Genomic DNA, 15,915 nt, shown 5'->3' with positions numbered 1-15,915 from the left:
CTGATGAGGTGACTGCTTCTTATAACAAATAGCTTAAAGGCGAAAAAAGTTATTTTCCTCAGCAGATCTGAGGTGGTCAAAGACAAATTCAGACTTTGGTTTGATCCTGTGTGCTGATGAATTATAATGTCAGTAGTATTCACAGCCCTGACAGGTTTCTTAGGTGCATATTGTGGCATTATCTGGGTTAGATTGAAAGCTGGAAAATTGACATGGAAATATAAGAGAGGATTTAGAAGACTCCATGAATGCTGAACCCTTAATTCTCATTAAATCTCTTTTGCCAGCTTCAGAAATCTCTCTTGCTTTGTCTGATGAAACGTTCTTCTTTTCATTGAAGATGCTTTTTTGCTTGAGGGAGTTACTTGCAAGAGAAAGCCAGTTCTCTTCAACCTCCTGTCTTTTCTGTCATTTCTCAAGATTGTCAGATTTCAGCATGGCCCTGGGAGGGCAGCAGCAATAACAAAGTCAAAAGCCAGACAAGGCCAAAGAGCTTCCAGATTTCTAGCTTATACTGGAAAAATTCAGGGAATTGTGTACGGGAATAGAGTGTAAGGTTGAGAAATGTGGTTATAGATTGGTCTGGATCATTGTAGGTTGAGCATCTATACTGAATCCAAATGGCGAATATGATAAATGCTTCTAGAGAGCAAACCTTGAAGCAGTACCTCTCACTGCATTTTACCTGGAGGGAGAGAAGACCCGAGGCATGGATCTATACCAAATTATGATCAGGGGTTAATGGTCTGGCCAGATATTTAGGGACATGGAAGGAACAAGTTTAGAGACTGGAGGCAAGGAAATTTGGAGGAAAATATGGATGGATTTCTCAGAGATTGAGAGTATTTGATGTCTCTTGTGAATGCACACCAGAAGACACACATGCAGAGGAGTCTTTTTTTTTTTTTTTTTTGAGACGGAGTTTCGCTCTTGTTACCCAGGCTGGAGTGCAATGGCACAATCTCGGCTCACCGCAACCTCTGCCTCCTGGGTTCAGGCAATTCTCCTGCCTCAGCCTCCTGAGTAGCTGGGATTACAGGCACGCGCCACCATGCCCAGCTAATTTTTTGTATTTTTAGTAGAGACGGGGTTTCACCATGTTGACCAGGTTGGGCGCGGTGGCTCAAGCCTGTAATCCCAGAGGAGTCTCTTATGTGTCTCATCTCTTACTGTTAAAAAACATTACATTGCATTTTAAGGATATAATTATAAATATTTCCTATATAAAGAGCAACTGAGAAAAACACAACATTGTATTGAGAGACATGCATCTTCAATGAAGTTTATGTATTAAAAAAACAAGGCCGGGCGCGGTGGCTCAAGCCTGTAATCCCAGCACTTTGGGAGGCCGAGGCGGGTGGATCACAAGGTCGAGAGATCGAGACCAACCTGGTCAACATGGTGAAACCCCTTCTCTACTAAAAATACAAAAAATTAGCTGGGCATGGTGGCGCGTGCCTATAATCCCAGCTATTCAGGATGCTGACGCAGGAGAATTGCCTGAACCCAGGAGGCGGAGGTTGCGGTGAGCCGAGATCGCGCCATTGCACTCCAGCCTGGGTAACAAGAGCGAAACTCCGTCTCAAAAAAAAAAACAAAAAAAACAAAAAAACAAGAGGTTTCTATCAGGAAAATATTGATTAAGGCCTGCTATTTGGTCGTCCTGTATGTGTGTTTTTGACGGCCCAGCAATTGAATTCACAACTAGATTTGGTGATCTTAATGCTGCTCTCTTGTACAAAGATTTAACGAAATAAAGGGGCTTTCCAAAGATCAGGAAATGGAGGAAGGAAGGAAATGAGGGAGAAAAGATAGAGAACTGGAAATAAAATAAAAACAGATCTCTGTACCCTTGTCTGCTAGTTTCCTGTTGCAGATTAATAAAGATTTAGGAGGTCATTTGTTAGTGGAGACGTATCTTTTTTTTAGAGGAGAGAGAACTACCTTGTTTCTGAGCTGTTTCTTATTATCTAGAAACCTCTAATTATGTGAGTCTTGAAAAAAAGCAGAGGCCCAGTTCCTACCAGGGAGTCAAAGGCAAGCAATATTCCTTCTCCCCACCCCTTGGCAAAGAAGGTGTGGCAGGTGAACTAGCCTCGGCCAATTGAATGCTCCCACCCAGGACTTTGCTCTGGAAACTGTGACTGAAAAATAAAGACACAATATAATTAAAATTATAGTGAAAGCGGTAGCTGGATCCAGCAGTGGCATCCTAGCCAGATTTCTCCTGCTAGGTAGCCTTTCTTGATCTCTCTCTCTTTTTTTTTTTTTTTGAGCTTCATTTCCCACTGATTCTCTGCACCAGCTGACAGCCTCAAGTACTAGATATCTACGCATGAAAGCTGACTTGAAAGCTCATTTGCAAGGCTGCATCAATGAACTCTCATATCTTCTAGCCTGTGGTTGGGTTTGGCCAATAAAATCCCAGCAGAAGAATGGAGGGAAGGAGTAGAGTAATCAGAATATTTATTCTCCCCTTTCTATAAGGACATCTTGGATTGGCTTGCTCCTTAATAGAAATTCACTGTTTCTCTAAAGGTGTACGGCTCTACACAATTCTCTTTCCTTCCAAGTTCTAATAAACTTTCCATTCCTTTCTCTCTATGGGCCAAGAAATAGTAACAACTCCAATGCCGTTATCCCTGAATCTTTGCACTATGCCTCGTGGTTGCCCCAACCCTCTTCCACCCTTCAAAATTAGTTCCTTTAAAAATCAATCCTTCTCAAATTATCATAACAAGAGGGGGTCATCTGTTAGTTGGAAACCTGACTGATATGCCTTCAAGGACATTCCTTTTCTGGTTGGCTTTGTGCCAAACAAACCCAGCAGACTTAGCACTCTAAAAGAGGGTTAAAGAAGGAAAAAACATTCCGACTTGGGATCAAAGGTGAAATTTTTAGTGAATGGTGCTAAATGAGACTGAATGTTTTCAAGGGACTCTGTTAGGAAAAAGTCGCCCACAGAAAGGCACAGATAAAAATGGCTCAAAATACAGTCAGAATTTTCAAGCCTGATTTCCAATCACAAAGGGCAGTGACTAACAGCTGATGTAAAAGAGAGCTTCTGTTCACAGATATACAATTGCTGAACAGTTGGGCCATTCATTTTTAAGTGTCTGACAGTCAGTGAGTCCTCCGTTTCTCCCTCCCTCCCAATTCCTATAGTGCCTTGCACAAAGTAAAATGCACATAGGTTCTTCCAGATGTCTCCTCCTCAATTTTCATTTCTGTCAGAGACACAGCTGCGCCATATTTGCCAAAATGCAGCATGAAAAAGCTATTAATCTGGCTCCATCTAGATGCACCACGTCTAACTGCAGGGCTGCCTGCAGCTTAATTATAGGAGTCAGTAGAAAGTAATGAAACTTTTAAAAACAAAGACCATGAAACACAAATAATAGTAATTAAAACTCGGCGAGAAAGTAATAAGTAAAGAGCTTGCTGAAAACCAGGCACTACAGGTTTTGTACACATCATGTCATTTAAACCACACAACAATCCTGCAAATTAGGAGGTATCATCCTGATTTACCAGATGAAGAATCAGAGAAGAGTAAGCATCTTGCCCAGATTACTAAAGTAGTAAGTGATAAAGCCTAAAGTCAAAACCAAGCTCTCCCAAGCCTGTTTTATAAATTGAGGTGCATGCCCTTAGGGCAGCAGTCCCCAACCTTTTTGGCACCAGGGACCAGTTTCGTGGAAGACAATTTTTCCATGCACCAGACGATGGGGGACATTGGAGGATGGGGATGGTGGCGTGATGAAGCTGTTCCACCTCAGATCATCAGGCATTAGAGTCTCATAAGGAATGGGCAACCTAGATCCGTCACTTACGCAGTTCACTATACCATTTGTCCTCCTATGAGTATCCACTTCCCTGCTTTTCCTGGCTTTCAGAGGCTGCCTGCATCCCTCGGCTCATGGCTCTTACCTTTATCTTCACAGCCACACTGTTCTATCTCTCTGACCACTCCTGCATCTTCACATCTTTCTCTGACCACGGCCTGGAAAGGCTCTTCACTTTTAAGATTTCATAGGATTTAATTGGGCCTACCTGGTTAATCTAGAATAACTTCTGCATCTCAAGATCCTGAACCCGCATCTCACAACTGCAAAGTCCGTTTTGCCACGTAAATAGATTCACAGATGCTGGAGATGACAGTATGGGCATCTTTAAGGAGCCATTATTCTGCTACCATACATTACATTAATTAGTACAATGCCTGGATTATAGTATGTGCTTAATATTTTCTAGTTGTTATGGTATTACCAATGTTATTATTCCATCTGATTCAAGTGTATGAGAAGGAAACACCAAATCTTCTGGTGCCAATACTACCTTACCTTATCCATTATTCCCTCACTCTCCTGGATCTGCATTCTCTCCCTGTCTGTTGTTGAGCCCTTCAGCATTCTCAAGTCTCTCCAAGCCTGACAAAGTCCACCATCCGCCTCACCTCTCCAGCCAAATACTGTCTCCCTGTCCCTCTTATTCTATGTCTACCCCCATCTCTAAAGGTTTTGCCCTCACATCTATACCTCAGTTTCTCCCACTCTGTAACCACTCCAGTATCATTTCTTCTATCACTCCATCAGACATCCCTTTTCAACACTGATAATGATGGCTGCATTGCTAAATTCAGTAGGCATTTAGTTTTCACCTTATTGAATTTCTCCACATTCTGTGATCCAATTACACCCTCCTTGTTGAAACGCTGTTCCATAGGCTCTCCGTCTCTGGTCACTATCTCCTTTTCAGATTCTTTTGCTGGGCCATTAAATTCTGCATTCTTCACCACCCATCCTGACCTCTTTTGTCTTCTCATTCTGTTACTGGTGGAGGGTGTCCAGGTTCTTGGTGTTTTGAACAAAGAATTGGACAAAACACACAAACAAAGCAAGAAAAGAATGAAGCAACAAAAGCAGAGCTTTATTGAAAATGAAAGTACAGGGTGGGAGCAGGCGTGAGCACAGGGGCTCAGGAGCCCCTTTATAGAATTTTCTGGGGTTTTATTACCCTCTAGAGGTTTCCTATTGGTTACTTGGTGCCATTGCAAGTAACCATTGGTACATTTCCCATTGGTTACTATATAAATGAAGTAGCAGCCTGCAATTAGTCTGATTGGTTGCAAAAAGCAACTATTCAGAGGCTAAAGTGACGAAGGCTACACCCTATTCAAGCATCTGATTGGTTGTGGAAAGCAACCAATCAGAGGCTGAAGTGAAGTCACAAAGTTACACTCCTATGCAAATGTCTGATTGGTTGCAGAAAGCAACCAATCAGGGATACTTTCAACTTTCCATCTGCCATGCAGAAAAAGGGGGTGAGGTTTGCAAAGGGAGTAGCCTCTGTTTATTTTGTTACTTAGATTTGGAAAGTTGGGGTTTTCCTTTCGATTAAGTTCTAGGAAGTCAGCATGAATTGGCCTTAGGTTCCTGACTCCAGACCCTATTCTCCTGCCTCAATTCTGCAGTCACTTTCCAGTGTTGTATCTCAAGCCCACTTTCACTATATAAACCCAAGCATTCCTCAAATATGTGCCTTCTTCTGGGGCATCCGGTCACCAATTGCCTGCTCAGCTCGGCACCTCCAATTTGATGTCTTCGCGTGCTCAGGGATGAACTCATTCTGCTCTCTTTGCCCCATTTGCCTAACTCCAATGTCTCCTGCACCTTCCTCAGTGTTCTCCATCTCAGTAAATGGTGACCCCCTCCTGCTATTTGCTTATGTTGGAAACCTTGGAGTATGGCTGCATCAATATCTTTTGGGATGCTTAGCACCAAAATGTGCCTTACTGTATTTTGAAATTTAAAAAAGACTGCATATCATAAAGTAAATCTTTAAAAATTCTCATTTTCCCATAGTAATAATTATGATGCTCTAAAAATGAATATCAAATCCTTTTCAAAATAATTTAGGACCACATCTTTGCTGTTGCTCTAAGAGCTATTTGGTAGTCCAGCACTATCTAGAAGTCTATAGTCAGAAACTATTTCCTGTTGATTCTACCACATAAAATATTTTCAAATCTGCCTGCTTCTCTCTGGCACCAATGAACTGTACTCCGAGCCAGCCTGACCACCTGTCTGAAGTTCTGCAATAGCCTCTGAACCCTTCTCACTGCTCCAGTTTATTCTCTGCAAAGCATCCAGACAAGGCAGAATGATTTCAGGGGACAGACGTAACTGATCCTGTCCTGTTGTGTTACTGCTTAAAACTTCTCAGTGATTTCACATTGTCTTTAGGAGAAAAGCTCAGATCCGTAATAGGCCCAAGACCTTGCCACCTTGCCAGGAACCAGCCTCGCCTCTAGGTGTTCCTGGAAAGAGTCAAGCTCTTATGAACCTTTACACAATTTACTCTCTGCCCAGAACTCTCTCCCACTCCTGGCTTCTCTTTCTCCAGTTCTTAAATTTAATGTTCTTTCTTCAGATAAACCCCCCCACACCAGGTCAATGCTCCTTGTTAAACACTTCCTTAGTAACCTCCACTTTGCTTTGTAAATAAATTATTCTTTGTGTAACTGATAGTTTAAGATCTCCTCTCCATTTTAATGCAAAGTTCCTGAGAAAGAGTTGGTAACACACATGAGTAATTCAGGGATCACTTAATGCAGCTGTGTCTGATTCTAGAGTCCATGTCTACAACTACCAAATGCACATAAATCTGCTCATCCTGGAAGATGGCTTTTAGCTTCTTTAATTCATGATAGCCAAATGTTGATGCACGGGAAATCTTGCATCATATAACATCACCGAGCAAATTCTAGAACAATGATGTTGGGCTATTTGTGAACCCCTTTGTGCATGTTCTGTGAGTAGTGGACCATATATATACAGCTCAGCTTTTACTTTCTGTGGACTACAGGCTGGACTAGCTGCACTAGACTCCAGCTCTCTTATTGTATAATCTCCACATCCTTAAACAGGGGTGACATTAATCACCTTGCAGGGTTGTAATAGTACTCATTTATTCAATAAATATGTAATGAGCATTCAGTATAGGCCAGACCTTGGTTTAGATGCTGGGAATTTGTTTAACAGAGTGCCCAGCTGCTTTAATGTTCCAGCTGGTCATTATTACAAGTAGTATCATAATTGTGCGTCGATGTTTGCTTATATCACAGAGTATGAAATTTGTGACGTTTGCCTCTCATGGGCAGGGTCCCTTCGGAGCCTGGACCTCCAGCGGCCCAAAGGCGCGGACTCCAGGGAATCACTGAACGGTGTGGCCGCCTCTCTGCTCCAGGCCGCCAGAGGGCGCGTGGTCTCTACCGACCCGGCCGGTGTTCCTGAGCCTGCCCATTACTAGCCGCCCGGCTTCCGTTCCCCTCCCCCGCGGCGCCTGCCCCCACTTGAGTTCCAAAGCTCCGCCCCCGTTGCCCCTAGCGGCTGTTTGTTGACTTCCGGGAGCGCGGAAGTCCGGAGTTTCTGCCTGAGGAATAGGGCCGCTTCTGCGGCCCGCGTCTCGGCAAACTGGCGGCCTTAGTCCGGGTCAGGCGGCCCTCGAGAGGATGGGTGCGCCGCCTTGGCATGAGGCAGTCTGAGGAGCTGATGCCCGGTGAGTGGCGCCTGCGCCGATGGCGGAAGGCCGGGAGGGAGGGTCCGTGGGCAGGCAGGTGGCCAGGCTCCTCCTCTGGACCAGCCCGGTCGGGACAGGCCCGAGGCTGGGTGGCCCGACTGGGGCGGGAGCTCTGGTTGCGCTCCCACGAATGACTGAGGTCAGAGGACTGGATGGATGAACAGGATGAACAGGATGGGGGACAACAGGAAAGGAGGTGCCTGTCTTTCTTCTGCTTTTAAAATAATCTTTTGATGAGCTTCTTGAAGGCCGGGACACTTTTTACCTCCCTGTAAACTCCCTAAAGTGCGGACTCCCGATATGTGCACTTTGGAGATCCTGAGCACCTAGTTATGTATTGAATGCGCTAAAGAGTGATTGATCAGCGTTGTGGGGCAAAAGGGATGCTGGAAATGAATTGGACAAAGAGGGAGAATAGGGACCCTATTAGTGAGTGTTTCTTAGCCTTTTTTCCCCCTGAGCTCCATAGTTAGAAATACTTTTGTCATTGTGACCCAATACCGCATACATACTGTGTAGCAGAATTAGATGTCTCGTGAAGCAGGCCTTGTTTTAAGCACTTGGAGTCAACACACAGCTTTTCGATAACGCATTTCTTTAAAAATGCTGATCATGAACCTCTAAATTGATTTTTCTTTTTCTTTTTTTTTTTTTTTTTTTGAGACAGAGTTTCGATCTTGTTACCCAGGCTGGAGTGCAATGGCACGATCTTGGCTCACCGCAGCCTCCGCCTCCTGGGTTCAGGCAATTCTCCTGCCTCAGCCTCCTGAGTAGCTGGGATTACAGCACGTGCCACCATGCCCAGCTAATTTTTTGTATTTTTAGTAGAGACGCGGTTTCACCATGTTGACCGGGATGGTCTCGATCTCTTGACGTCGTGATCCACCCGCCTCAGCCTCCCAAAGTGCTGGGATTACAGGCTTGAGCCACCGCGCCCGGCGAATTGATTTTTCTTACCCACTAATAGGTCATGACCAACATTTTGAAAAAACGCTGGGTTTGAGCAGAATCATACCTTTACTGAAATATGTATATTTTCTTCCATGGTCCTGGAAGTTCTCAATTCTGCAGTTCACAATTTAGTGCGACATACAGGAAAGTAAACAAAATGACCATGCAAATTGACAGTAGATGTCACAGCGCCAGAGCAGAGCCACCAAAACTTGACTTGGGGTGAGGGTATTAGCGAAGCAAGGACAAAACAGTTAAAATGTTAAAATAATTCATTCTGGGGAAACCCAGATTCTCTTCTAGATCCTGGTCTCCCAACTCAGTTATTAGTTGGAAGTGACATGCCTCACAGTGGTTCTCAAAACGTTGTCCACAGTGGCTAGTCTCTTGCATATTAATATTTATTGTTAATACTTACATTTGCTATGTTTTCGTTTCTGGTACGAATTACTTTATATGTGATCATCCTCCTTGGGATTTTCGCAAAAGCTGGATCTGACTTACTATTTGGTGTATGTGTGTGTTTAAATGGTTATTGGGAACTGATAGGGGTTTTTAGTCTCTCTTCAAAATGATGCTGTACCACCACAGTTTGTGACTACTACTCAGATCAAGTAATGACTTGAGGTAAGACTGTTAAATCTCAACATCCACGAGTACTCCTCTTCGGTCTCCTAGGACCATGGCATTTTGTGATATTGTTTTGCAGGGCAAGATAAACCATCCTGTCTTAGGTAGTGTTTCTGGAAAGAGAAAAAGACATCTCTATAACTAACTGTAGTGCATGAGTAAGATGAGAATTAGAAACTTCCTGAGTGGCTGTATTGAGAGGATCTTTTAATTTTATTCTGGATCCCTAAACATTCTGAATTCTCCTCAGAAATCAGGAAAAGCTGAAGTACTCCTTTGTTGACGACTTGGGTAATCTGTCTTTTATATTAAACATGTTGAAAGTTGTATTTGACTACCTACCTACCCACCATTATGATGAATCAATAAACATAACATTCAGCAGTTATGAACATACATGTGTGTAAGGGGGTCCTTTTCTGTGTGAAAAGTAGAACACAGAAGGACTGTTTTGTGCTAGGCAATATGGGATAACATTGTCACCCCAAATGGTGAACTCTTTCTGTGTTTCAGTACAGAAAAGCAGCGAGTTTTTTTTGTTTTTTGTTTTTTTGAGACAGAGTCTCAAATCTGTCGCACACGCTAGAGTGCAACGGCCGGATCTTGGCTCACTGCAACCTCCACCTCCCGGATTCATGCGACTCTCCTGCCTCAGCCTCCTGAGTAGCTGGGATTACAGGTGCTCACCACCACAGTTGGCTAACTTTTGTATTTTTAGTAGAGATGGGGTTTCACCATGTTGGCCAGGCTGGTCTCAAGCTCCTGACCTCCAATGATCCACCCACCTCATAAAGTATAGCTTTTTATTGCTTTGTGATGACTTCATCTTACATATTATGCTACCTAACAATCTCTCTAATCAAACTGTTACACAGATGTGCTGCTGTGTTATAAATTCTGCAGTTCATAGTTCAGAGAAGCCAGTGATCATTTCCAACTCTTATGATAGAGGAAGAGTTTACAGAGGCAGCTATGAGCTTACACTTTGAGGATGCTAGGCTCTGGGCTAAGTTCTTTGTACATGTCATCTTATTTAATCCTTACAACAACCTTTGAATACCTAATTGCCTTTAAAGCCTTTTTTTTTTTTCTAGCTGCTTTCCCTTATTTCAAATGAAAGAGATAGTGGTGGAGTAATTTGTTTCTCTCTGTGCTGTCTCTGATTTTATGGGTATTCATTGGGATTACCAATAGAGAAATTAGGAGTTCACCATTTTGGCCAGGTGTCTTGGCTTACGCCTGTAATCCCAGCACTTTGGGAGACTGAAGCAGGTGTATTGCTTGAGCCCAGGAGTTTGAGGCCAGCCTGGGCAACATGGAAAACCCCATCTGTGCAAAAAATACAAAATTTAGCTGGATGTGGTGGCACATACCTATAAGTCCCAGCTACTCAGGAGGCTGAGGTGGGAGGATTGCTTGGGGCCAGTAGGTGGGGGCTGCAGTTAGCCACTGCACCTCAACCTGGGTGACAGAGTGAGACCCTGTCTCAACAAAAATAGAAAGAGTTCACCATTTGGGCTAACATTGTTTCCCTTGCATGAGAACACTGGAGGTTCCTTAGAAAAACTGGACCAAAGAAAATCCAGATTGACTGATAGAGACCCTCCCCATGGATATCCTGATGATGCTAATGAGGAAATTCAATACTGTCCTGTTTCTGTGTTTGGAGAAAAGCTCTCTGAGGCCAGACCATGAGGTGTTAACCAGAACAAGAACGGCACAAATTATACCATTTCATTCCAGGTAATACTCATCTACTTGGTGACAGCAGAACTATTAGTAATAGAAGACTGCCTTCCTGTGATAGTGTATTTCTTTCTTTATGCATGTATATAAGTAATACGTGTTCAATTTAGCAGATTTCATAGGTCAAACTAGAATGCAGTCTGAGGATAAGAAAGACTGAATTAAGGTGGAAGAAGGAAGGCTTAAATATTGCCAGAGTTGGGGCAAAGCTGACATGAAACAAGGGTTTTGTATGGATAAATTGCTGAACAGGTATTTTAACAGGCAACATACTAAAAGTTATAAAATAGAGACCATCTTGTATTTGCAGATTCGGGTGCTGTGTTTGTATTTGGGAAAAGTAAATTTACTGAAAATACTCCTGGTAAATTCTGGTTTAAAAATGATGTTGCTGTACATCTTTCATGTGGAGATGAACATAGTGCTGTTGTTACAGGTTAGTATAACTATCCTGAATGAGTACAGTAATACTTAGAAAATTCTAAATATTATGTTACAACTGTGCCGCTGTGTTTTAAACATATTGAAAATGTATCAAGGGTGTTGTTTTTAACTTTGCCAGATAATTCTTCACAAAATCAGTCATTAAGAGGTATTTTAAATTTTAAGTTTCCTTAGTATATTTAACTGTGATTTTCTATATACACACCTTTCTTGGAATTAATCTATTTAAATATAATTTTTTTAAAAAACTGGCCTGTAATCCCAGCACTCTGGGAAGCCGAGGAAGGCGGATCATGAGGTCAGGAGTTCGAGACCAGCCTGACCAATATGGTGAAACCTGGTCTCTGCTAAAATAAAATACAAAGATTATGGCTGCATAGTATTCTGTGGAGTTCGTGTCCTTTGTAGGGACATGGATGAACCTGGAAACCATCATTCTCACCAAACTGACACAGGAACAGAGAATCAAGCACTGCATGTTCTCACTCATAGGCGAATATTGAGTAATGAGAACACAGGGACACAGGGAGGGGAGCATCACACACTGAGGTCTGTGTTAGGGGACTGGGGAGGGACAGTGGGGTGTAGGGAGTTGGGGAAGGATAACATGGGGAGAAATGCCAGATGTAGGTGATGGGGATGAAGGCAGCAAACCACATTGCCATGTATGTACCTATGCAACAATTCTGCATGTTCTTTACATGTACCCCAGAACCTAAAATGCAATTATATATATATATATATATATATATATATATATATATATATACGCACACACACACACACACACAGGCAAAAAAATTAGCTGGATGTGGTGGCGTGTGCCTATAGTCACAGATACTTGGGAGGCTGAAGCAGGAGAGTTGCTGGAACCCCGGAGGTGGTAGTTGCAGTGAGCCAAGATCGTGCCACTGCACTCCAGTCTGGGTGACAGAGCGAGACTCTCTCAAACAAAACAAAACAAAACAAAACAAAACAAAGTAACTGTTATTATATAATTTTAGAAACTCTTTTCTACTTAATAGAATCTGTTTATACATAGATAAACAAGGTAACTTGTTTCAACACAGAAAAGCAATGACATTTTTAAAGTATAGCTTTTTATTGCTTTGTGATGACCTCATCTTACATTATGTGAAAAATGCCTCAATTGATTATTTCTTTCTCCCTCCCACCAGGAAATAATAAACTTTACGTGTTTGGCAGTAACAACTGGGGTCAGTTAGGATTAGGATCAAAGTCAGCCGTCAGCAAGCCAACATGCGTCAAAGGTTTGGGATCTTTTCATCTTTTCACTTTAAATACTTAACAAACTCTATAAAGTATTTTTCTGTTGACTGTGTAGTTCTTTAATGTCGCACATAATAAAGCCTTTAGTTCATTATTTTCTGACATTTGCTTGAATATTATTAGCATTTAACTTATCTTTTATATGATATTTGGAACTGCTTTCATATGTTAGGGTCTAAAAATCTGACTGATTTTACCCAGAGCCCACAAAGGAAGTAATAATTTTACAGTATTGTATTTGAACATCCCCCCAGCCCCCTTTTTTTTTCGTTTGTAAAACTGCTTAAATATTACTATTATTGTGTGTACAGAGAACAAACAGCATCATATTATAGAATTTTGAGATTGTCTCATTTAGTAGAGTTGTGGACATTATGTTTCTATTTAGTTGCTGTTTCTATAAAACATACTTATCCTGCTTTATATAGTGACTAGATGAAGTAAACAGAACATTGAGACTTGGGATTGATTAGTACTAGAGTAAAAGAACAACAGGACAAAATACTTGAAATCAGCAGCATTCCAGAAATTATTAGATACATAATACCCTTACAAAGCTTTCAGGATCTCATATGCAAAACCTCTGTATGGGTATAACCTGTGAATATCAGCTGAACTTGAAAGGGTGATGGAGATTCCTTGAGATGTAGTAAGAGCAGTATTTTTTATCTTCCTGGCTAAATTTTGATTTCAGCTGAAAATTTCAGTGTAGCTTATACTGATGCTGTTTTGGGGAATTTTTTTTTTTTAGCTTTTTTTTTTATTGTTTTTGGGAATTTTTATGGAACTTTTAAAGTATTGCATGTGTTCAAAAAGTATTTATTGAGCACAGTCTGAACACTTGGGGATATTCACAGAGACCATGACCCTTATTCTCAAATATCTTATCTAATAGACAAGCTAACAGGATTATGTTACGGGATTCTAGACTATGGGATTCTTGAGACCAGGGATTCTATCTTAGTCATCTTTTTGCAGCCCCTATGTGAAGCACTTAGGAGATGTTCTTTAAATGTTTTTTGAATATGTTGACGAATGAATGAACAACTTTCATTCATAGATGTATGCTTGTGAATATTGGTCATACAGTTTTTCATTGAATGTGGTATGTGGTAGAAGGTGAGCTTGATAATGGTGATGGCAGGTTAGGTGATGGATCAGGTTGGTGAGGAGGCAACATAATAGAATACAGTGGGGCTCAGCACATATTAATTACCTGTAGAGTTTTTTTTTTTTTTTTTTTTAATTTTTTGAGACAGCGTCTTGCTCTGTCACCCAGGCTGGAATGCAGTGGCGTGATCTCTGCTTACTGCAGCCTCGACCTCCTAGGTTCCTCAGCAACCCCTCCCTGAATAGCTGAAACTGCAGGCACGCACCACGACTCTCAGGTAATTTTTGTATTTTTTGTAGAGACAGGGTTTCACCATGTTGCCCAGGCTGGTCTAGAACTCCTGAGCTCAAGCACCCATTTCGGACTCCCAAAGTGCTGGGATTACAGGTGTGAGCCACCACACCCCACCTACCTGTGAAGCTTAAAAAATATATATATAGATGTCAGCCTCTACTTTAGACCCATTGACTCAGATTCTCTAGGGATGGGGCTAAGATATCTGTATTGTATTCAAAGCTCCACTGGTTATGATGACATAACCAGTTCTGAAAACCTCTGGTTTGCTAGTTAAGAACATTGACTTTGGAATCAGACAAGCCTGCTGTTAAATCTCAGTTCCATCACTTGGTTACCATTTGTCCTGGAATATTGTTCATTTTCATTGCTATAAAATAATTGTCCCATTTTTAAAATCTTTTTAGCTCTAAAACCTGAAAAAGTGAAATTAGCTGCCTGTGGAAGGAACCACACCCTGGTGTCAACAGGTATAGTGCTCAACCTGTATGATTTCCTATCTGACTTTGAGAACTGAGGTCTCATTCCAGTAATGTGGCTTTGTAAAATTGATAGAGATTGTACTTTGGCAATAGTAAAATTAGGGTTTTTTAAAATGTCAGTGGCTAGTACACATTGGCCTTTGCAAATATACATGTAAATGTCAAGTGGCTGAAGAAAAAGCTTCTTTTCTTGGATTGTATCATGGGACAGCGTGACCTAACCTATGTGTCCACCTTAAAGACTGGTTGTTCCTGTTCTTGCTCTTCTCTTTTCCTTACTAAGGGTGAATAGAAGGCACCCAAAAGGCTGTTGATGTGAATGAGCACAATTCCCATCAAAATCCATACCAGCTTTTGTGTGTGTATGTGTGTTTGTAGAAATTAACAAAGTGCTTCTAAAATTTATATGGAAAAGCAAATGACATACAAGAGCCAAAACAATTTTAAAAAATAACAAAATTGGCCGGGTGCGGTGGCTCACGTCTGTAATCCCAGCACTTTGGGAGGCCAAGGCGGGTGGATCACGAGGTTAAGAGATCGAGACCATCCTGGTCAACATGGTGAAACCCCGTCTCTACTAAAAATACAAAAAATTAGCTGGGCATGGTGGCGCGTGCCTGTAATCCCAGCTACCCAGGAGGCTGAGGCAGGAGAATTGCCTGAACCCAGGAGGCGGAGGTTGTGGTGAGCCAAGATCGTGCCATTGCACTCCAGCCTGGGTAACAAGAGCGAAACTCCGTCTCAAAAAACAAAAACAAAAACAAAAACAAAATTAGGGGACTGGCATTACCCTATTTGAAGACCCACGGTAAAGCTACTGTAATCAAGACAGTGTGGTATTGGCAAAAAGATAGACAAAGATTAATGGAACAGAATAGAGTCTACAAGTAGACCCATATGTATATGCCCACTTGATTTTTGGCAGAGATGCCAAGGAAATTAAATAGAGAAAGGGTAGTATTTTCAGCAAATGCTGTTGGAACAATTAGACCTCCAGGACCTGACCACTGAACAGTACTTCTACCTCCTTCCCCCCGCCCCACACCCCTGCCCCCCAGCTTATTCTGCCTTTAGGATGTTCTCACTGCCTCAGCTCCTCTTCACCACTCATATGTTTTTCTTTCTTAAGTGTCTTTTCTCTTTCTCTTAGCCTTTTCAGATTATTTTTTGAGATCCTGTTAAGTGTTACTTCTTCCATGGAACATTTTGTGGCTGTTCACAACTTTGTGTTCATTTATTTGTTTGAATTATTGCAGCATCTCACCAACTCTGGTTTGCTCCATATGTATTAATTGTGTACTCCAATTTCATTGACCTTGTAGTATTTTCCATTTGAAAGCTAGTCTTGTTTCCCCAATTAGGTTTCTTCTTTTCCTAAAACAATAA

General features: G+C 41.8%; 1 protein-coding gene across 10 annotated transcripts in view; it reads left to right on the top strand.

Annotated features, from left to right (window-relative positions):
* RPGR (retinitis pigmentosa GTPase regulator) overlaps positions 1-15,915 on the top strand; it is a 151,034-nt gene that overhangs the window by 76,879 nt on the left and 58,240 nt on the right. For 4 of the 10 annotated variants that reach the window (XM_074391966.1, XM_010334823.3, XM_074391963.1 and 1 more), the window contains exons 1-4: positions 7,404-7,560; positions 11,219-11,344; positions 12,531-12,623; positions 14,455-14,517. In XM_074391966.1, coding sequence (XP_074248067.1) covers positions 7,533-7,560; positions 11,219-11,344; positions 12,531-12,623; positions 14,455-14,517 — 310 coding nt within the window. In that variant the 5' untranslated portion in view covers positions 7,404-7,532. Of the gene's footprint in view, positions 1-7,403; positions 7,561-7,595; positions 7,778-11,218; positions 11,345-12,530; positions 12,624-14,454; positions 14,518-15,915 lie in introns of those variants that run through there. The other 6 variants (XM_074391965.1, XM_074391961.1, XM_074391964.1 and 3 more) reach the window with 3 other exon arrangements.

Source organism: Saimiri boliviensis, chromosome X, assembly GCF_048565385.1.
Source record: "Saimiri boliviensis isolate mSaiBol1 chromosome X, mSaiBol1.pri, whole genome shotgun sequence".
NCBI lineage: Eukaryota > Metazoa > Chordata > Mammalia > Primates > Cebidae > Saimiri > Saimiri boliviensis.
This window is presented reverse-complemented; position numbering and strand designations above follow the sequence as displayed.